At 40.4% G+C, this 21,826-nt stretch overlaps 2 protein-coding genes across 3 annotated transcripts; one reads left to right on the top strand and one right to left on the bottom strand.

The window, feature by feature from the left end:
• Positions 1-1,265: 1,265 nt before the first annotated feature.
• Positions 1,266-10,621, top strand: fsd1 (fibronectin type III and SPRY domain containing 1). Its single transcript, XM_082525532.1, has 13 exons — positions 1,266-1,401; positions 2,117-2,212; positions 2,292-2,423; positions 4,191-4,292; positions 4,513-4,535; positions 4,960-5,081; positions 7,224-7,433; positions 7,522-7,620; positions 7,734-7,881; positions 7,975-8,057; positions 8,462-8,713; positions 8,934-9,022; positions 9,123-10,621. Exons 1-13 carry the CDS (start codon positions 1,387-1,389, stop codon positions 9,231-9,233), a joined length of 1,482 nt encoding a protein of 493 aa, XP_082381658.1. The 5' UTR covers positions 1,266-1,386; the 3' UTR covers positions 9,234-10,621.
• Positions 10,522-21,822, bottom strand: LOC309701403 (signal-transducing adaptor protein 1-like). Of its 2 annotated transcripts, none has more exons than XM_082525533.1 (15): positions 21,768-21,822; positions 19,198-19,366; positions 16,424-18,666; positions 14,851-14,922; positions 14,616-14,735; positions 14,462-14,518; positions 14,215-14,366; positions 13,792-13,923; positions 13,420-13,489; positions 12,707-12,809; positions 12,516-12,614; positions 11,996-12,067; positions 11,809-11,859; positions 11,564-11,695; positions 10,522-11,443 (listed from the first exon to the last, which is right to left on the bottom strand). In XM_082525533.1, the coding sequence occupies exons 3-15, from the start codon at positions 16,508-16,510 to the stop codon at positions 11,379-11,381; spliced, it is 1,212 nt and encodes a 403-aa protein (XP_082381659.1). In that variant the 5' UTR covers positions 16,511-18,666; positions 19,198-19,366; positions 21,768-21,822; the 3' UTR covers positions 10,522-11,378. The 2 variants fall into 2 exon arrangements, with proteins under 2 accessions (XP_082381659.1, XP_082381660.1); XM_082525534.1 differs by lacking the exon at positions 21,768-21,822 and adding an exon at positions 19,517-19,535.
• Positions 21,823-21,826: the final 4 nt, after the last annotated feature.

Here is a 21,826-nt window from a genome sequence, read left to right as displayed (position 1 = left end):
AAAGAGAGGATACCAGTGTCTCTAGAATTAATACTGGTAATGTCTAGTGTTAAACATCATTTGCATTTAGCCCGTAGTGATTTCATATTAAGCCTGCAAATATACTTACACCCAGTAGTTTTAAATATGCTGGCTCCAGTAGTTACAAACATCTTACATGCACTGAGCCATCGTCACCCTCATGACGTCATTGAAAGCTACATTTAGTTTCGGTAAACTCATTTTCCTGTGCACATATATGCTAGAGCTGTACAATAGGCACAAACTAAAGGAAAGAAAAGCACCTTGCTCTACATAATGATCTAAATGAAGACCCTCCCTCCGTCTGTGCATGCATTAAATATGCTGGTATATACATTATCGCACGTTGCCTACAAATATCATCATCACGTGTTTTTGTTGTTGTTTTTATTTTTTGCTCTGTCCAAGACATCTGACCCTATTACATACACAGTAACGTTATTGTATGACAATATGAAGTCTATAAAATCTTAAATGTTTGTTTTCCTTGGTTCTATAAATAATAACATCGCTCTTACAGACACTGTATATGATTTTTTTTTTTTTTTTAAATCCACAACATATGTGAAGAAGCTAATAGAGACCAGCACTACCACGGCTAGAGACCACAAGATCATCCAAATTCATAATATGGTTCACCATACTATTACCAACCATGCGCTCAGTTTTACATCTCAGATTAGAGATGCTGAATAAATAAATCAGTATTTAGGGAGATATAGGCTCCAGCACTGCTGTGGCGACTTATCTGGTAATATAGATGTAGATTTCAGGTGGAGCCTTCTCCTGCATTATTTAGAAGACATTCATTTGTGTCCTCTACAAAGAAAAAAGAAAGAAGGAAGCAGACACAGAGTTTTGTCTTTTTAGTAGCTAAAGTAGATACAGAGATTTTATAAATAACAGGAAAACCTAAAACCATATCCAAGAAGATTTTTATTGGGACCCTAAATGGCTCTGTATTGTGTTATATAGGCTATTTAAAATCTATCTATCTATCTATCTATCTATCTATCTATCTATCTATCTATCTATCTATCTATCTATCTATCTATCTATCTATCTATCTATCTATCTATCTATCTATCTATCTATCTATCGCGTTGTCCTTTCTCTGACTGCACCTGAAAGCAGCATCCCTCACCCGCGCCACCAGAACATCACTACCCAGAATCCCCCCGTGCCGCATGCGCCCCGCTTACTACGGCCCAAAGGCGTTGGTGGTTGGTGTCCGTCCGAAGATGCGTTGCTCTCCGGCAGCATCAGTACCAGCTCCGCCGTGCTAATACACCAAACACCGGGGGACGGAGGAGACATACCGGCGGTGTGTGGAGCTGCGACCGCGCCGGTGCACCTGACTGCAAGATGGGAGACCAGAAGGTGAGCCGGAGCCGGGGGAACAGGTGTCTCTGATGGGGGAAGCCGTTTCAGGGCGTAGTGTACAAAGGAAGGAGGGGGAGACGCGGCGATATGAGGGAGTTTGTGGATGCAGCATGGGCTTGAATTCCTCAGTCGTCTTGTTTTTGTACTCGGTGTTTGTTCGGGTGGATGTGGGGTCGTTTCTGTGCTCGCTATCGACCGCTTTCTTATCGACAAGTATCGGTGTAGCAGTCGGGGACGTGGGGAAGGGGGCCTTGGCGTAGCTCCTCTTCCATCAACAAACATTGCACAGTTCTTCTGTATGAATGGGCTTTTTCACTGTGGCGTCGGAGCAGTGCAGCAGGAGTGGCAGCAAATCAAAAGTGTGGGTTTTTCTGTGTAATATTGTGTGTCCGGTCTTTGAAGTCGCCTGCGTAACGATTGCGGAGCTGCATTATTAAATTATAAATGCGCATCCTTCCGCCCTCCCTGTGCACCGAGGGTAGGTCCCTCTCTGATCTCATCTGTTTAAAAGGGAGCTCAAAGCCTAAAGCTTTATGTGTCCACTCATCAGACAAGGGCTGATTAACACATCTTATCCACAGAGGAGGCTCTCCTGTGCGCTAATACAGGGATCCTGAGCCTGCCTGGAAGGGTCAGATTGTGTGTGAGTTCAAAGCAGAAATGTTAAGAAAAATCTGAATTGACTAAAGGAAAATTTTGTCTTTTTCTTCAGGAATCTCTGCGGAAGATCACCCACACACTGGCCATGAAGAATGAGGAGATTTCCAACTTCATCTGCACTCTCAAGCAGAGTCTGGACAACTTGGAGGTACAGTAACGCGAAGGGCTCAAGTTAAATTTGATCTCAAATGATACCCTGAACGTTTTTTTTTCTGCTGCGACAACAGGCAAATTCCAACCGGGTGCAGGAGGACCTGGAGTCTGAATGCAGCTCCCTCCATGCTGTTCTGGACGAAATGAAAGAAAATATGCTGACCCGTATCAAACAGGAGCGAGCAAGCCGTACCTATGAGCTGCAGGTAGCCGTTATTGTTTCTTGATTTGAAAAGTCTAGATCTTTTTAATCGGGGGGGCATCATTGCATGGCTTAGACTTATTACCTGTCTGCATACGAAAGCAGGTGTTGCATCAGTGCTTGTGGGGACGTTGTTTCATTCTTTGTTGTTGTACATCCCATGCTCATCTCTTGATCACTGATTGAGTAAGGCGGTTCACAGGATAAAACCGGAGCCTCCTGACCTTTAAGTCAGACTAAAATCTAAACTTTTCTAAGTGAACAGCAAGCAGAATGCAACGTACTTTAACACGATCTGTTAAAAAATACTGTAACTGTACAGAATACAAACCACAAAATTACAGATAACAGGTTTAAGTGGAGCATCATCGTGTTTGTCTTAACGTTTATGTTTTTTAATGCCACTGTAATTTATAATATTGGTGAGAAGCGTTTATCCTTCAAGCTGAATTCTAAAATGCTTCACATGTTCGGTTGTACTTCTCTTGAAAGTGTGTTGACTTTATGTGTCATTTGTTGGTTTGGAAATGCCTCTGAGGCATTAGGAAGACAGTAACAATAGCTAGTAATATGTTTTGAAGTGCGTTGCCAAGCTTAGAAAGATTTATAGGGGACTATGGAGCAAGACAAATAATATTGCCACTTCCTTTAAACTGCTACCATCTGTACGGTGCTGTTGTTCCCCTTTGTTTGGAAAAAAAAAAAAGGTCCAAACTGTCATTTATTCCTCGAACCATGAACCTCCTGAACATGAATGGTTTGGCCAAAATCGCCCCAAAGATGCAAGGAGACTGAAAGTGTCCGTATGTGATTGTTTTTAAGTGGTGTGTACAGAATCAGGTGACTTCTGCTCCAATCAGCTTTCAATGATTTCCACCATAGCAACACTGTTTTTTACTTTTTTTCCTTTACATTGCTTTAGCTTGTTAAAGTGCTTTAAAAAATGAAGTAAGAAAGAAGACCATAGAGAGAGAGAGAGAAGAGAAATATACGCTATATGCCTCAAAACTACTGAGCCATCTCCACATTACACCTGCAGGAGCTGTTCAAGCATGGAAACCCATGCAGTGAAGCTCCTGGCACACAGTGTTTGTGCTGGTGTTAATGCCAGAGGAAGTTTGGAACTCTGCAGTTACTGAATCAGCAGAGCGTCGGCGAGTTTTATGCACTCGGCGACCCCGCTCTGTAACTTTATGTCATCGATATAATTCATGGCTGAGCTAGCATGGTTCCTAAACACTTCCATGTTGCAACAAGCCTCTTACAAGAGATCTCAACAGAGGCATCCTATTACAGCACCATCGAATTCAGTGAGCCATGCAGTCTGTAAAGGCCGATTGCATGCTTGATTTTCATACACCTGAATTCAAAGATTACGAGGCGTGGTCCGATACTTTTGTTCATATTGTGTAACAATAAACAAGGTAAGGCCAGGAACTTGCAGCTGTGGAGCCAGAGGTACCTGCTGCAGAGAGGAGGTGAAAATGACTCATCTCAAGTTTGCATTTTTTGCTTTTTTTACTCTCTTTCTTTGCAACATTTATTCCAAACTAGCTGCATGAATGAAAGCTGATCTTTGTTTTCATTCATCTCAGGTCAAAATACCAATAATTCAAAAACGTCTGTAGCCTCAGGACTGAGCGATGACTCTCAAATGATGCAGCTAGCTCCATGGCTTCTGCTGGCAACACAATTAACTTATTATACAGACGAATAACCTGTGGGAGTTTGCAGATGCGCTCCATTTGACTGTAAGTTGGTCTTTTCTCAGAGTCAGCTGAGCGCCTGCTCCAAAGCCCTGGAGAGTTCAGAGGAGCTTCTGGAGATGGCCAATCAGACGCTCTGCTCCTCTGAGACGGACGGTTTTACTCAGGTAACTGACAGTCATGCTGCTGCGCCGTTTGATGTGAATTTCAGTGTCCACATACGATTTAATCTGTCCTCCTTGTGCTGTCATACTAGCAGTGATTTTAACATGGCCACCGGCAGCTTTTTGTGTTGAATGACAACATGATGGGCTCCTACTCAGTTCTCTCTTCGCTCCGTGTCTCTCCTCTTTTTTTCCTTTCCCTCTCTGTGCTTCTCCTCTCCAGGCGGCCAAAGACATTAAGGATAGGTATAGTACTCAGCAATCCATTACTTTCCTTTTGTCATAGCCTCCTGTAACCAGCGAGCCATCTAATGAATGTAGCGTGCATGCATTCAAACCTGTAGCCACCGCACCCATTTCATAGACAGTAAGCACGATGGAAGCTTTCCACTCTTTTGTCTCTGAGTTTCCCCACTCTCATCTCGAGTCTGTGCCATCCTGTGTCAGCCCCTCCCTGGATGAATGCTGCTCCCTCTCTAGCTCCGCTTTTTGAATTAGGGTGATGAGTTCAGCGCTAGTATGTCAGAAATGTAGTTAGTGGTCTTTTCTTAGTGAGCAGTACTAGAATCACCTGTTTCTTCTTTGTCGCCCTCTGGTTCAGTTCAATAATAGACCCGCACTTGTTTCCACCCCACGTCTTTGTGTGTTTTTTGTGTGTCTTTCTCCACAGCGTCACAATGGCTCCAGCCTTTCGCCTCTCCCTGAAGGCTAAAGCCAGTGACAACATGAGTCACTTGATGGTGGATTTCAGCCAGGAGAGGGAGATGTTGCAAGGACTCAAATTTCTCCCAGGTCTGAAACGAAGGAGTTGCTGACTTGCACAACATTAAAGCAGCACTCTGCTTCTCTACTTCTGTTTAATTTTACACACCCGGTTGATTGTTTAAAGCTTCTGTTTAAAAGGGATAACCAATGATAAGAAAGTTACACATGCACACTTAGTTACATCTATACTCGACTCTTGTAATGCACTGCATGGATTAGTAGGTCAGTTACTTGTTGATTATTTACAGGTAGTGTGCACTACAGAATCCAATATAAAGGAAAACTGTTTGTGTTTAAAGCCTTAAATGGTCTTGCACCTGGATATGTGGTAGATAGTCTGCCTCCATACACTCAATATCATTAAAGTGTGCCACTCCTGATCATTCCTCTGATTGATGCTTTCTGAAAAGGGGGATGTTTGCCTCGGCTGTTTTTGCAATCAGATGAGCATCGCCTGTGACGGTTGTTAAATCTAAACTGAAAATGTACCTCTTCTTTTTTTTTTTTTTTTGTCAGGCTTTTGGAAATAGTTCATCTCTGGAGGATAGGTTCCTGCTGTAAATGTTGTGTAGCATCAATATTCAGGAACATGTTTAATTTATTTAGTTTTAGTGGTTTTTAATGTGTTTATATAAATAAAGTTAAAGAGAGAAGGGCTGAAGGTCAGATAAAATTAGGGGCTGCAGTACAGCTGAGCATAAGATTAGTAAGGATTATTTTGAACTCTACAAGAGTAGCTTAGCATGATTCAGAGTCCAAGAATTTAAATATGGAGCTGAAATTGAGGTTCTCCTTAACAGCTCTAGTTACTAATAATTACTTTGAGTAATTATTAATTACAGCTGTAGTATTTTACTATAATTAGTAACTAATTACTTTACAGTTTTTGTCTGAAAAATTACTTTTTTTGGTATAAAATCTGCATCTAGTCATGTCATTGTCGGCTCTTGTCGAGTGCCAACCAATTTAATGGGTTTCAGTTGTTTCTCTGATCAGCAGAGCTGCACGTGAGGGCACAACTGTCTCAATCGCATCGGAAGTTAAACAACCTGTAACCTGCCTGCTCCCTCGTACAAAGTCCAGGTAGTTTTTCACTAGGTCATATAGTAGAGCAGATAAAATATGAGGAGAGTTTACAGCAGCTAGGCGGGATGTGCGTCTGTTCAGGCAGCGGGATCTCCTAAACTAAACAGTGTTTTTGAAGCAGGCTGCGTGATCCGGTGTGCTGCATGTGGGAAAAGGGGGGAAATCTGGTTAACGTTCCCACCTGAATTCATGTGTGAAAACTCTTTTAAGATTTGAGCTTTTGTATTGTTACACCTTGAACTGCTACACAGTACATGTAGTCTAACTTCACCTCAATGAATTTCAAAAGTAAGACGATGCAATCTAGATAAAACAACCCGAAATGAGTCACTGCACATTACACTTAATTTCACAACACAATGAAGTTAAGAGTTCAAAAAAATACTTAAGAGATTCTGGTCAGGCTGTGTTTGGTAGATAAAGTATAAGCTGCCACCCTGGAGGTGTTGTTAAGCGCAGTGTAGGCATTTTTGTGTTTTTTCAACCAGAACAAAAGAAAGGGTCGATGCTTGCTGTGTGTTAAACTTCCTGCAGTATGTTCCACTTACCAGCATTTTTTTATATTAATGAGTCAAATGAATACATGTGATGTGACGGGGAGTTACATACAGCAATAAAACCACAGAGAAGTATCACTCCACAGCTGTGCGAGACCTCCTAACCTCGTTATTGCACCGTTGCGGTTTGACAGCCTACATATGTAGTGTGGGTCTCAATCTGATCTGAATCGCCTGCTTTTAGCTGTAAAGCTAAGACACACAGAGCTAAGACACACTGCTGGTTAAACAGGATACAGTAAATGGAAAAGGTGAAAGTTTATCAGATGAATGTGAGTGAAGAGTTGGGCACAGAGAAGGGCGACTTTTTTTATCAAGTGCATGTAAAAAAAAATAAAAATAAAATAAATATTTATATTTTGCCACAAGGTCATGTCAGACTTCTTTTAGGAAAATACTGCCCCCTTGTGGTATTAAATGCAGCTTTAATATCGAACTGTTACACTTCTTGACTATTTTAGTAAAGAGTAGTGAAAGTTGATGTTGGACACAATCTGTAACAGGTAAAAACTCTTTTTGTCTTCAGTTCCTGCTACTCCTGAGATCCAGGTGTCAGAGTGCCAGGTGTGCGACAATACGGTGACTGTAGTTTGGAGTTTACCAGAGCCTGATAGCAAGATAGACCACTACATACTAGAACACCGGCGCACAAATCACGAGGGTCCACCTCGCATCCGAGAGGACTACCCCTGGATGGTGGTGGAGGGGATACGAGAGATGGAGCACACTCTCACGGGTAGGAAGAGGACTGTGAGGTGATGTTTGGCATTTATAGTTAAACTTTGAGTAGATTTTCTAACCTAGAAAACTTCCCTAATTCCAAGGTCTGCGCTTTGACACCCGGTACTTGACGTTCAGAGTGAGAGCGTGTAACAAGGCTGTGGCGGGAGAGTTCTCTGAGCCGGTTACACTAGAAACCCACGGTGAGAATACTTAGATCTGGCTGCTGTTATTTTACTCTGACTGACAAAAGATGTGGGGCTTTTCAGTTTCCTGTACACTAAAAGAAAAACGTTGCTTCTTTCCCAATATCCAGCTTTCACTTTCAAGCTGGATGCTGCTTCAGCTCATCAGAACCTGAAGGTGGAGGACTTGAGCGTTGAGTGGGACAGCAGCGGAGGAAAAATACAGGACATCCGAAAAGACAAGAACCGAACCAACTCACCAATGCACTCCCCAGCCAGGTTTGTAAGCTGCTGATTTCATGTGCTAACTCTCATTATGAATAAAGCTCAGAAATATTGAATCTTTCTAGCTCGTGTCTTTTCTGTAATCAGGTCAGCCCTGATGTCTCCTAAGAGAGCACCGACCGCCCGGCCCGGCAGAGACAGGTTTACAGCAGAGTCGTACACAGTGCTGGGTAAGAATACGTGCAGCAAAAAAAGAGGGAAGGACAGACACAAACTTGTTTTTGCATTACCAAACCGCCCCAGATTGTAGATTGTAAGATACAATGTTAGAAAGTTACACAATAAAGTAATCTGATCTTCCTTACCGCCCAAGGTGAACTAATTAGTTGGTGTAATGAAGGCTTTACACGAGAAGAAATGATCCAGATTTAAACCAAAGGGTTTTTTTGTTGTTTCTTTTAATTACTGCACTTTTTACAGCTTTGGATATTTTAAACAGAAATCATTTCCACATAACTAACTTTTCAAATCAGATTTCCATCTCTTAGCAAGGCAGTTGTTACATAACCACAGCTGTCAGCATGCGTAAAGACAGTGGCGATTGTTTTGACGCTGGCCTTATGTGTCGTGACAGCTGACACTGTGATTGATGCTGGCCAGCAGTACTGGGAGGTGCGTTTCGACAAGGAGAGCAAGGCCTTTGCCGTGGGCGTAGCCCTGCGGAGCCTCGGCCGATTCGACCAGTTGGGGAAAAGCAGCGCTTCCTGGTGCATCCACCTGAACAACTGGTTGCAGCAGAGCCTCACAGCCAAGCACAACAACAAGGCTCGAACCCTCGACTGTCCCATCCCAAATAGCATCGGAGTCTACATCAACTACGATGAAGGTAGGATCCAAACAGATCAATGGGTGAACTCAAAGATTTAGTTTGCCTCAGCCACAATTTGGTAACTGGAACAAAATGAAATAAAAGAAAAAGACTGTTTAGCGTTATTTGTGGATTAAAGTGAAGCAAGAATAAGGCTACTTTAACTTCCACACATTTTAAAAAGAAAATCTTTATAAAATAAACCGTTAAGTATGTTTGCCTTTGTGTTTCTCTCCAGGTATTCTGTCTTTTTACAACGCCAAAACTAAGCAGCTGATGCACACTTTTAAAACTAAGTTTCAGCAGCCAGTTATCCCAGCGTTCATGGTGAGGAAATTCAAGCCTATTTTTGTCTGAAAACTTTGCACCACCTGCTGATTTATTTATTTATTTTAATAAACTGCCTGTCATGTGCTGCCCCCTGCAGGTGTGGAACGGGAGTTTCTCTGTAGTGACGGGCCTGCAGGTTCCTAGCGTGGTGCAGAGCGGCCAGAGGAAGAACAGCGGCACCAGCAGCTCCAACGCCAGTCTCAACTAGACACATCCATCCACCTAGCCAAGTGGACTCCTCCCACCTCCACCCAGCCTTGGTCAGCGCCGCAGATCATCTCCTCTGCCCTGACGGCGGTCGAAGCCATATCGCAGAAGAGTTAAATCACTGGAGTATGACAGTTTATCCTGTTCCACGTGCAGTGTCTGTGTTGCATAGAGACGAACTTTAGGTGGGAAGAGGTGGGTCTGCTGCTCCCTCAGTGACAGAACTCTTCAGATGTATGACTCTGGCTGTTGTGAATGCTGGGGATACAGTAGGTGTAGGCTTGCTAGGTTTCCTGTCTCTGCACATCCATTTAGCACCACTGCTGCTAGAGCACTGATTTAGCGCTGGCCGCTGTCCATCCTTCTGTCAGCCGAACTGTTGTGCAGCCAGCTGCCGGTTCAGGGTTACGCTCTGTCCTGTCTGCTCTCTCTCCCTGTGCCTTCCTGCTCATTTCCAAAAAGATGAAATCGGGTACGCTAATAAGCTTTCTGTTCCAATTTAAAACTATGTCAGAAAAATTTGGATTAGCGGTTATTACCTATCCAGCCAGCAACCAACATACGGTCTATAACCCAAATAACAACCTGCACCTACACACAGTTACTGAAGTCCCTGAATCGCTGCCAGCAGCTTTTAGATACAAGAAATTAACATATTTAGGATGCTGAATTTGTTTTGTTGCCAAGGCATGTGCATTTAACAGTGTCTATTGTATTTCATATAATAGCCAGGACCCACACTTTGGGCTCTTTTGGCTCCTGCTGAGGTTTTGTTAGTTTAAAATCAGAGATGGTGTTATCTGTGGAGGAGTCTGTCGTACAGACTAAAAGTCAGAGGCAACTTCCTTCATTTTAACTCCTTGTAGTGAAGTCAGAGCGCTCATGTGGCTTCAGGATTTTTGAAATGATTGTACTGTATACTCACATAACTGCACTCTAATGCTTGTCCCTGTATATGCACCATTTCTTTTGCAGCAAAGAGTTCCCATTATGAGTAGTGGACTGCGTTTAGTCCTAAATATAACAAATAGCTAGGCAGTAGCTGGAGCTAATAAATCATATAATACAGATTAGCCATTTATGGAGCCACCCAGGCGAGAAACTAAAACGATAAACCCTGAAAACTTAGTCTGAAGTCTGTTTTTGTGCACCGCCTGACCTCTGAGAAGCATCCACCTCATGCTGTATGTAACACACGGTAACAGTGTTGCTTTGCCACATTTCTCCCTCTACGTGTGTTCTGAGTAATGTAGCCTGCGATGCTTTAAAGAAGCGAGAGTTCTGTTGACTTTGTTTCACATGCTGACAGATGTCAGAGTTTATTGTAAATAGTTTAATTTTTTCCACTATAATGTATCAGTCATTGAGGTAATAAAGGAGTGAGAGCACTGTGTTTGTCCGTGGATGTCTGTCTCAAAACAGAAATCAACAAAGGAGGACAAAAAGGTTTGGCTGTATGAATAATACATAAAGCGGAAATAGACCTGGCACAGACCGTCATAAAACCTATCCTGTTGCTGCATGGCACCTACTAGAATTTGCTTGATCACATGACCTGATGCGAAAGAGCAAGTTTTACTTCAGTAAAAAAAATAAAAAATAAAAATTTTATACGATACATTTACAGAAACCAAAAGTTCGTCTGGCAGTTCTGTTTTTCTTCATAGGGCTGCATCACTAAAAAGGTGGGCAGTAATACACTACAGTTCAAATATGAACATCCTGCCTGTAAGGCAGAATATAACCATTGTAGCTATGGAAATCTTAAAAAAACAAAAAATCTAAAAACACTGATAAATGTGATTCAATAGAACAAAGAAAAAAAGTGCCACTTTCATTGGCAAATGTGCAAAGTGTACAAGAGAAAGGTATAGATAATGTGACATGTGCACTGCTCTTTACAGTTGATTAATTTGCTAACGAGTGTCCAAGAGAAGCAAAAATCAATAGCACGTTAATCCTCTGAGAGGCTTTGCTGCTTCTGTGCTGCCGACAGAGCCGAGCTACACTGCGGAGCAGGGGGAGGTTATCAGCGGCCCGTTTCTGCTCCCATGTGTCGGTTCATCTTGCAGGGACGGTCTGACACAGCAGCTTTGCCATATTGTCACAGATGGAGATTGCTCTCAGGGGCTCCCGTCACGAGAGGTCACTGGCACTTGCCCTTGTTTTTTTCCAGCCGAAGTTTCAGCTCAGATATTGTTGCGCGAGCAACTAAAAGATAAACAGATTATTAAGTTCAACATGAGAAAAAAGTAAAAATAACTATTTAGAAAAATATTAAATGTGTTTCAGATTTCACTGAGGTAGGAAAAAGCCTTAAAGTGAACCTACGCTGATTATCGGGGTCTGTAACGGCTTTCACCTTCACATCTTGTTTTGTGGTTGAAACGGAGGAGGGAAAAAATTTGCGAGGTGCAGGAGTTGGAGGCATGAGTGGAATTTTCTGGGTTTTCCCTTCTGGTTCTGTAGTGAAGACAGACACATACAAGGGGGGAATTAACCATGCAGCGTCAAAGTGAATATTTTCCAATAGTTTCTTAAATTAGAAAGCGAGATAGAGATCGAGAGCCACTTACGTGGCAACGGATTGACTGAGGAATCTTCTGTCTCTTCTGCTTCCTCATTCCCTGTTTGAACACAGACATTGCTTAGAAACAGTAACTGGAAAAAATGAAGCCACACCTGTTTACACTTGTGAAACATAACAAAAAACTCATGATGGATGAGCTGATTGATGGCACATGTGACAATGGTGATACTCACAGTTCTCATTCAAATACAAGCACTCTTCCACTGGCAATTCCTCTGGTTCAGGAGATGGTGTTTTTCTACAGACTGGAAAATAGAAGACATGATTTTGATTATTGGAGCACCTAATAAAAAATAAAGAAAGAAAATGACCAGATTTTAAACAAACAAACAAAAAAACAGGTACTATTTCAACCAGCAACCTTGGGAAAACACAAATATGCAGACAATAAACACGGCATATTATGTTCAGGTAAATAAAGGTTAACGTAATATGTTTTAGTCACAGGAGTCTGGAATGAATTCAATATCATTTCAAACGATTGTTTACTGTGATATTTTGTGCAGATTTTCTTAAATTACAGTTTAATTAATTAAAGTTTAATGGTAATTAGCATTTAATTTCAAAGTCCAGAGCCAAAAGAAGAAACTAAAGTTAAATCTCAAGGAGGAATCTCCCAACTGCACCAAAACAAAGAGGCTTACAAAGCAGAGTAAACAGACTGATGTATGAGTTTGTGTTAATGGAAAATACCTGGTTTGGGAGGCTTGGAAGGAAGGCTTGGTGGAGGACCTTTTTGCAAGGGCTGCTGAACACTCTTTTCTCCATTTTCATTATCAGAAGAAATATAAGCTGTTAAAAAAAGTCCATAGCTTATATTAGTCATGGAATAATTATTACAGAAGAACAAATAGAGACTGGACTATATCAGGTTCTGTACATACATAATTTCTTTTCATATGGTTCTTCAATAATGAGGGGAATCAAAACTCTGTCAGTTGATGTCACTAAATAGCTGATCATATCGTGCAGAGTGTCACAGGTGACCTGCACAGAGAGAATAATCAAATACACAAAGTTAACAAGGGTGTGTGTGTGCGTGTGTTGACTTGGTCATTTATGGACCTGCAACGATAAAATGTCTTGCAGGAACTGCAGTGAGCACTGCTGCTGAAATTCACTTTACAGACTGAGGTGTGTCATGAGAGCACAGAAGGAAATGTATGCAACTTTCAAGCACAAACCTAGCGTTGTACCCGCAAACTAATGCAAAAAACCACACACACCAGGCTGAGTCGTGAAAACAGCAGCCAGATTAAAACAATCATCTGCTGCCATGACAATTTTATTCCCACCACAGCCTTTACTGTTAAATACCTTATTGTTTTCCAGGAGGTCATAACACTTTATCTCTATCGCCAATAAAACCATGAAAAAAAAAGTTCTATCAAGGGCAGCAGTGTGTGTGTGTTGCACTGTTTGTCACTGCCATGTGGGTGTAAGCCACACACAGAAGATTTCATAAAGCAATAAAAAAAAAAAAAGGCAAAACCTGTATAGAGAATAAAAGATTCCACTTAAGTTACTCAGTTGCTCCTTTCTTTGAGGCACACATGTACAACTGAACCCAGAATTGGGCTTTGGTGTTAATACTCACTTTAGGCTCCACATCAATGATGAAGCCGCCGTCGTGTTTTCGGATCACGCGGTAGTGTTTGACTAAAGGGCTGCAAGAAAAAAAATGAATAAACTTTAAACCTGAATAAAATACCAGCATAGTTATTGCTATCAGCCACGTTGGGACACTGTGCAAAGCGTAACGTAAAAACAGAATAAATAAATCCATATTTCAGTTCTACTGTGAATAAACAATATGATGGGTTTATGAGGTTTTCAGATCACTCCATTCTGTTTTAATTAGCATTTTACGCAGCATCACAACTTTTTGGGAATTAAGTTTGTATATTATTTGTGTTATGTATGAATGAGTGAGTACATGTTTATATCTGTGTCCGATGTGTGTGCGTACCTGTCCAAGTCCTGCCTGGTGCTGACAGCGAAGGAGCTCCCATCGCTTCCAGGTCTCAGCAGCAGGTTTCCTCTTTTGACTTCTCTGTCAAGAAGCAGCTCGGCCTCCAGGCGGGAGACATTGTGGTAACAGCTATAGGAATGACACAAATGTGTCACTCATCAGCAGCTGAGCTCGGTATATAATTAAATTCTAATGGAATGCATATGCAAAGAATGTTTCTGGCATTAGAGTCAATCTTGACTTCTTTCCAAAGAAAACAAAATTCCAACACGTCTGGCTTCTTTTCTTTTTTTTTCCGAGAATGAAAATGCAGATAATTCAGTTAAATACCAGTTAACGCATTTACAGTTATAGCAACACCTCTTCGCCATAAACATAGTCAGCAATAGTGCAAAAGTCACGAGTGTCTTTGATACTGACGCTGGCATGTCTGCTTGTAGGGTGACATAAGAAGGGCAGCTGGTCTCAGCAGATGGAGGGCTGTTCTGTTTTCTCTCAGTTTCCTTTTGTACTGCCTCTTTCAGCATGTGGATCTGACCTGGCAGCAGATTCAGAGAGGTGGGCACAGCCAGCTGCAGGAATACATAATAATAATTTTAAATACTCTGTGTTACATCTACAGCTTGTTATTTTTCTATAAAGTGAGATAAAGGTTTGTACCACAGACCTCAGCCACAGCTTGGATATAGCCCTTCCAAAACTCACGAACTTCTGCATTTGGGACCTAAAGAAGTGACAGAGGAGGAGGAAAAGGTCAAAAACAGAGCATCCTCCTTTGATAGAAATCAGACCAGTTGCATGTATTCCACATATTCCCTTACGGTGAATTTGATATTTCCGCCTTTCAGTCGGAGATTGAATCTGGCTGCATCCAAGTTACGGTCCTGTCTGGTCTCATCTGTTACTGAGATAAATCCACTGAGATCCAGTTTCTCTATGTACTGATAAAACACACACAGTCAAAGAGGGTTAATCAAGAAAAGTTTGGGGGGTTTTTTGTTTGTTGTTTTTTAAAAAGAATAATTCAAATTTGTGAATTTCATTAAGTCAACTTACATCGCAGTCCTTTTTGTCATTGAAGAAAAAAAGGGTGTTTCCACAAAGGGCGGTCCACAGTTTCTGAGATGTCTGCACACAAAAGAAAAACAGCTCAAGAAAAGTGACGAATCCAGACACGTGGATAGATATTTTAAAAATAAAATCATCCATTTTCTTTTATCCATTTCATTTATTTCCTTCCAAGTAAAGAAGAAAGCAAAGTTACACAACAAAGGAAAAAACAACAACATCAACAAAAACCAGGCTGATGACATTTCTGGGAAAGACCTGATGAGTCAACTGATTCCTTTACCGCAAAGGAAACCGAGAAACCTCAACAGATACAGGTGTATGATATTAATAACTCTGCTCTACATGCTTGTACAATGCCTCCCCAGACTTGTTTTGCCTAGACTGAGAAAACCAGAGACATTTCATGTATAATTTCATCTTATTTTGGTCTACAGACAAAGCAAAGACCCGAATGAAGCTCTCTTTTTCCATTTTCCAACACTGTGACCTGCTGGCAAATATTAAGGCTGATGGCAAAATCTCTAAGGCATTCGATGCCAAGCTCAAACAAATTGTGTTGAATTTATAAAGTGAGATAAAGGCTTGCCTTTCAGTCTCATGTGCACAGTCTTATCAGTAACACCTTGTAAGAACAGCCCTCAGGATTTATGATCTCTAAAGCTTGATGTTCTAGTTTATATCTTGTGTTAGTTCCTGGTTTTCTCAAATGATTACGACAAACGCAATAAAGAAGTCAAACCAGTCTGACAGGCAGGAAAAAAATGTGAAAATGACAAGGAGCTTCTCTACCACAGTAAACAACTTTGTTTACCTGGTTTTTTCTATCTAGGTCTTTTACCTACATCTGTTTTAAAGGGTAACTGAGCAGTAACCATGCCAATGCAGTGCTGTTTTATCATTTCAAGCATAACGTTGTAAAGACTAAGTACAAATATTACATTGGAGTACAGTTTATATAAAGCACGGGCTTGTGCAGGAAAAAAAAACTACAGAACTACAAACAAAATGAAAGCATAGAAGTCCTCTTTGAAGTCACTAAATGGCCCTGACATTAAAATGAATAAGTAAATAAAAATATTTAACAGTTGGCAGTTGTTAGGAACATTAATGGCATGTTCTGCACATGGTTGGCAGGTCAATCATTCATGTTCCTCTGTTGTTACCACACACACACACACACACACACACACACACACAACAAACAGAAAACATATTTCAGACTAATTGATTGCTTTACAATAAGGAAACGAATTTGACAACATTTCAAGCAAAAGTGGTCACATTTTTGCACTTTTCAGTTGTAAGGATTTGCTCTTTTTCTCTCTCTTATATATAAGAGTAAATTCTTTTGGACAGTATCAATCAATAGAAAGACTTTGCTTCATCAGGTCTTGATCGTTTATGAGAAATTCATGGACATTTAAACTCAAAAACTGACTAAACTGTTTGAAAGTTAAAAACCTGAAGCCTCGATGGAAAATAATGACATGTTTGCTGTAAGCGTGAGTACACAACGGTCACATATCTGCACAAACAACCAAGCAAAAATCTTATTTACCTCATCATTGAATGATCTCTTCTCCATGTATCCTTCATAGTAACAGTTTGGCAGCTGGTCCCTCGGTCGCCTTGTTCGCTTTGCCATCACAGCAAGTGTCGTTGTTCAGAATAAGTCAGATTATACTGTGAATACGAACTCAATTCTCCTACAAATGTATGAAAAGTGCCCCAGCTGCCTGACTATAAAACAACTCAGTCCTTGGGCCACGCCCTCGACCAATGATTGGTCAAAGAGCGAAGTGGGTGGGTGTTTCTTGAGGACGGAAACTACCTTTTCTTGCAACTTGGAACAAACTCCAGCGCCTGGTATTTACACCTTAATGAACTTCAAAAGAACTAAAGCACAATGCTCATCAGAGCGTGTATGTTCTTCAGTCATTATTTACAGTAAATAATTCACAGGTCATTAAATGGAAACAACGCAAACCATAAAGCTGTTGAGCTGGAGCGTTAGCTTTTTAGACCTGCCATCATCAATGGCCACTAGTAACTAGTACATGTGTTTACCACTTCATTTTTATTTTTTATTTTTTTTTACATTTTCATTAACTTTGAATAGTCAGCTACTCATTCACAAGTCTGCTCCAGAACCATTTCACCTGTTTACCTGTTTCTCAGGTATACAGTTTCCAGATTTCTGTCCAGAGACCTGCTTTTAGAAAATCTCTGACCTGAATTCATAGCTTATTTCAAACCTCTGCATACAGTTTGTTTGTAGATTATTCACTGCTTTGAAGCGCAGTTGTTTTAGAATTTCTTATCGTGACTATTTTTATTTGGTTTTAAATGGGCTCAGTCCAGAGTGTGTTTGCTAATTTCAATTTAGTCTTCATTGTTTGAGGATTAGGCCTTTTTTAAATGGTTATAATATGAAGGTTAGTCATCTGGGGCACTCTGATTAAACATTTGCACCAAAACTTGCTTGGCAGGTTGTGTTGACATAATCTGACGAAACTGGCAAAGACTAAAACCAAACTTATTTTTCTTACTCTATATTTTTATTTTAGTTTAGATTTCTAAGTACACTATGTGTTTTCCGCTTGTTTTCTGTTTAGTTGGCCTTAGCTTAGGTTTAGTATTAGTATTAGTATTAGTAATAGTAATCTTTGTTTTGCACGTGCTGCAGGTCCCATAGCTCCACGCAGTATGGAACTATGAGGAAACAATATACTCCATATAAAGATTTTTGATTCATTTTGAATTATTCTAAAGTTTATAACTTGGGCATGCTTAAAATACTTATAGCGTGCAGGGTCTTTACAACATAATTCAAATTCAATTCAAATGTTTATGATTTGTTGCTCCTTTCCTATAAAATACACAGAAGTTAGGCTACTCTATATAATACAGCCTGCACCTTTAAAAAAGTATAGTGTACTAACGCTGTAAGATGGGAAATGGTGTTTGTTTTTTATAACCAAGAAATTGCACATTGCTTAAATTTGCGTGGGCTCTCTCCAGGTATTCCACAGGACAAAGGCATGCGCTTAAGGGCGTCAGGTTAAATGGTGAATTTAAATTGCCCAAATGTAAATGAAGTTTTTGACTGAATTTTGACTGTCTGTCTCTCTTTAGCCCTCGTTAGCCCTGCCTAGAACTGGCGACCCGTTAAGGGTGCACCACTACCAAGGTACAGGCAGTGAAACAATGGCGGGACACGTCAAGGTGTGATCTTGACGTATCACGCCTAATCTTTCGGTTAATCAGGAGCCATAACTTGATATCATCACGGTTTTTAGTAAAAATAGCACAGGCTTCTTTCAGATAGCATGAAACAGGTCCTGAGATTAGCCATCAACTTGTACTTTATTCTCAATCTTGTCAAAGTTTTTTGGTAATCTGATTCCATGAGAACGTTGCTGAGCTCAGTGTTGCATGAAAGATGACGTAGTAATAATCGTGTATTCTTTTTTTCTGTTGCTACAAAATGAACTGAGGACACGAAGTCACATTTTCAGATGCCAGCGCCACCAACAAAAACATGTTTTTGTCGATTTTAGGGCTGTTCCTCGTGTTGAAATAACTGTGCAAACACACAACACAAAGCAATGCAGGAAAAAAATAAGATTAAATAGCAGTTCCCGAATTTACGTTAAGGTTGGGCCTTGGCGTTACCTTAGCAGTGTTTACTCTGTGAATGTGTGATCTTTGATCTTTACAAAGTAACTCACTCTTAGCCATTATAGTTTAACATCAACAATCCAGCCTAAGGTTCATTTACGCAGGGCTCATACCTATACACTGTAAAAAAAAAGAAATATCCGTGAACATTACAGTGAAAAACAAAATTCAACATTACTGTTAAAAATAGTACAGAGTTACTGTAAATCAAGAAACATTAAGCTATGTAAAAATAATTTTTACTGCTAATATATGTTTTTATGTGAAAATATATTATTGATTTGTAAAAAGAAAAAAAGAAAGGAAAAAAAAAAGAAAACTTTTGCTCTACTTTTAACGCTACATATAAAGCCAGCCTCCATTCTGAAATCTGAAATCATAAGCTCTCAATTTCTACAGAAACAAGATGTTAAATATTATTTCTTTTAGTTCTTTTCAGAGAACAAAATGCAACTGTTTCCGTTTAAATATGGGTTCACCACCAACAATCCAACTTTTAGGCTTTGAACAGAGAGCAACAGCGAAATATGTCGCTGTGCCATCTTGATTCAGGCGAACTGAAGCACGCGGATAACATCCACGGCACTCAAGTCCCGAGGTCTGCCTCGACCTGACGCATAGTTACGTTTCTTTGAAGGTGCGTCATGTTACCTGGAAGGTTACGGTGTAGTTTCCGGTTTCTTAGTGAAGACTATTATCCGCAATGATGCACAAATGTTTCCAAGTTTGAATCATCATTTACAGCCCATCTGTCACGAAAGCACACTTTTCAGAGCGCAGTATTGGTGAAGTCATCTGTCCCAGTCTGTTGACGTTGGCCCTAAAGTGTGAGAGGCAGTTAGAAAGACAGACACAGATATTATAGTTATTACCTGAATATCCACCACCCAATGGATCTGTGGGGTATATGTAAAAAAAAAAAAAAAAGCGAGTAAAACAATCATCATTGCGTATCTACCGCAGCACCGACCTGTCAAAATAACCACAATGAGAACAAATCATAAGCTCCGGGTGGAGTGCCCAGACAGTGATGTAACACAAGTGTCAAATATCATGCAGGACCAAAATGATGTAAATTGACATGTTGATCAAAGTAAGACATGAATAAACACAACTAATGGGAAATTGTTAAGGAAAAGATTCGGACACAGTTGGGGAATAACATACAGTGTAAGATGGGGATTGAATAAATCTGAAAATGTATTCAATTTATTTATTAAGATAAACAAAAGGTGGAGGTGTCGTCAATAAAAAGGGCCCCGAAGTGCTTTATTTTTTGTCTCTGCTGGCTCTTGACCTGCATGTGTTTATAGCGAACACCCCGGGAGCTTTTTTGGTTTCTTCTTGGTATTTGTTGAACTTGCAAGTTCAATACACCAGCTGGCAGCCTGAATCCACATCCTATCAACATGAATAAATTTTGCAATGTCTTTAAAATTTGCAAATCCACAGCTCTCCACTTGAGTTCCTTTAGAAGTGAGTATTGTACTTAAGTTGTGTGTGTGTTTTTAAACCACATTTAGCGTGAATCACTGTTTATAGTGGTTGATTATGAATTCTTGTGTTCACAAAGGTGTTTAGATGATGGACACAAAAGTTGAAACCAAAAAAAAAAAAAAAGAAGAAGCAACAGCGAGTGCACCCAAGAGTCCTCGCCCTCACTGCAAATCTCTCTGATTTCTGGTAAGTGGCTGCACAGTTTATTGTACATTCATTTGACAAGAGAAGGGTGTAGAGGTTTTTTTGTAGGTGTGCCATCTTAAGTTTATTAGTTTATACATTTGTTGAAGTTAAGCACTGCACAAATATCACCATTTCAAGAGCTGATGAGATTCAAATATCTTGCCAGTGTTGGCCACACAGGTTCCTTTCTTTAGCTGTTTTGGGCCTTTTCTACATTTGACCACTGTTCAAAAGTTTTGGATGGACTTGGATGATATAGATTTGTCAGATTAGTTGTAAGTAGAGAGTTGGTTCAGACCAAAGCATTGCTGTCCCCTGGTGTTGCTTTTTTGTCCTACACTTGTCAAAAGTTTTGGCAGTTACACAAAGATGTTTCTATGATACAGTGAAGAACAATCACAAAGGCTTCATAAGTTTCAAAGATTTAATTTAACAAATATATATAAGTTTAGTTTTGGTAGTGCCAAAACATTTGGCCACTATTGTACTACAGCTTGATTGGCCTGACGTCCACAGACTGTAACATGGGCAGCAGTTTATCACGTTTGTTGGGCCAATTTCTTTAATTGTTGGATCTTTAAAATAAATACACAACACATTTTTTAATATACAAAACTGTTTAACCATTTCTCAGCACAGTGCAGCTGGAGAAATCAGTACTGCCAACTTTGTAAGAGTGTGGGATGGCTAGCACTCAGTTTCATCATCAGTATTATGTGTTTTTCCATTTTTCTTTTTCCTTGTTTGGATGGAAAACTAAAGCAATGCAAATAAAATACCTGTATGTGACTTTTTTAAAGTCTTCAAGGGACTCTCTGCAGTCCTGTGAAAAACTGAGCACATCCCATAATCAGTAACTTGCTAAATGTGGAATCACCTTTAGCAGCAATAACTTGTTTTCTGTGTGACTTTATCAGTCACTCAAATTATTTTGGAAGAATTCTGGCCCACTCTTATTCATTTGCATTGCACAGCTGTCCTAAGGCTTTTGAGACAAACTTCAGTCGGGTTCAGGGCTGGACTTTGGACCATTACAACACCTTGATTGTTTTCTTATTGCATGAGCCAACATCTAGCTGTCAGACAAATGGCCTCCAAAATACTTTGGTATGCAGAGGAGTACATGGTCGACTCATTTTCTGTAGTGTGTCCAGGTCCCAGTGGCTGCAAAACAAACCTAAACCATCACCCCTCTACCACCATGTTTGACAGTTATGGTATGAGGCGTTTTTCCTGATATGCTGTGATTTGTTTTCATTGTGCATGGTGAAATATCTCCACTTTGTTCCAGAAGTCTTGTGGTTTGTTCAGGTGCAGATAAGCCGTGCTGGCAGTTATTTCTGGTAAGAGGAGGGTTTCTCCTTCCTTTCCAAACAAGTCATTCTTGCTGTTTTCTATTTGTACAATCATGAACTTGAACATGTAACTTAAGGGTGAATTTGCTGGCAGCTGTCTTGAATGTTTTCAATTTGTGAATAATCTCTCTGTACAATGAAGGACTTGTTGCATTTGATTACCGGCACCTGCCTGTTACTTACCCTCTTTATTCCTATGGAAGCGGTAAGGATGTACTTGGTTTTTCATTTTCATATGTCTG

This window comes from Aulonocara stuartgranti (assembly GCF_965226115.1).
Source record: "Aulonocara stuartgranti genome assembly, chromosome: 23".
Classification (NCBI taxonomy): domain Eukaryota; kingdom Metazoa; phylum Chordata; class Actinopteri; order Cichliformes; family Cichlidae; genus Aulonocara; species Aulonocara stuartgranti.
Note: the sequence above shows the minus strand (reverse complement) of the source record. Positions and strands in the feature narration are given on the sequence as shown.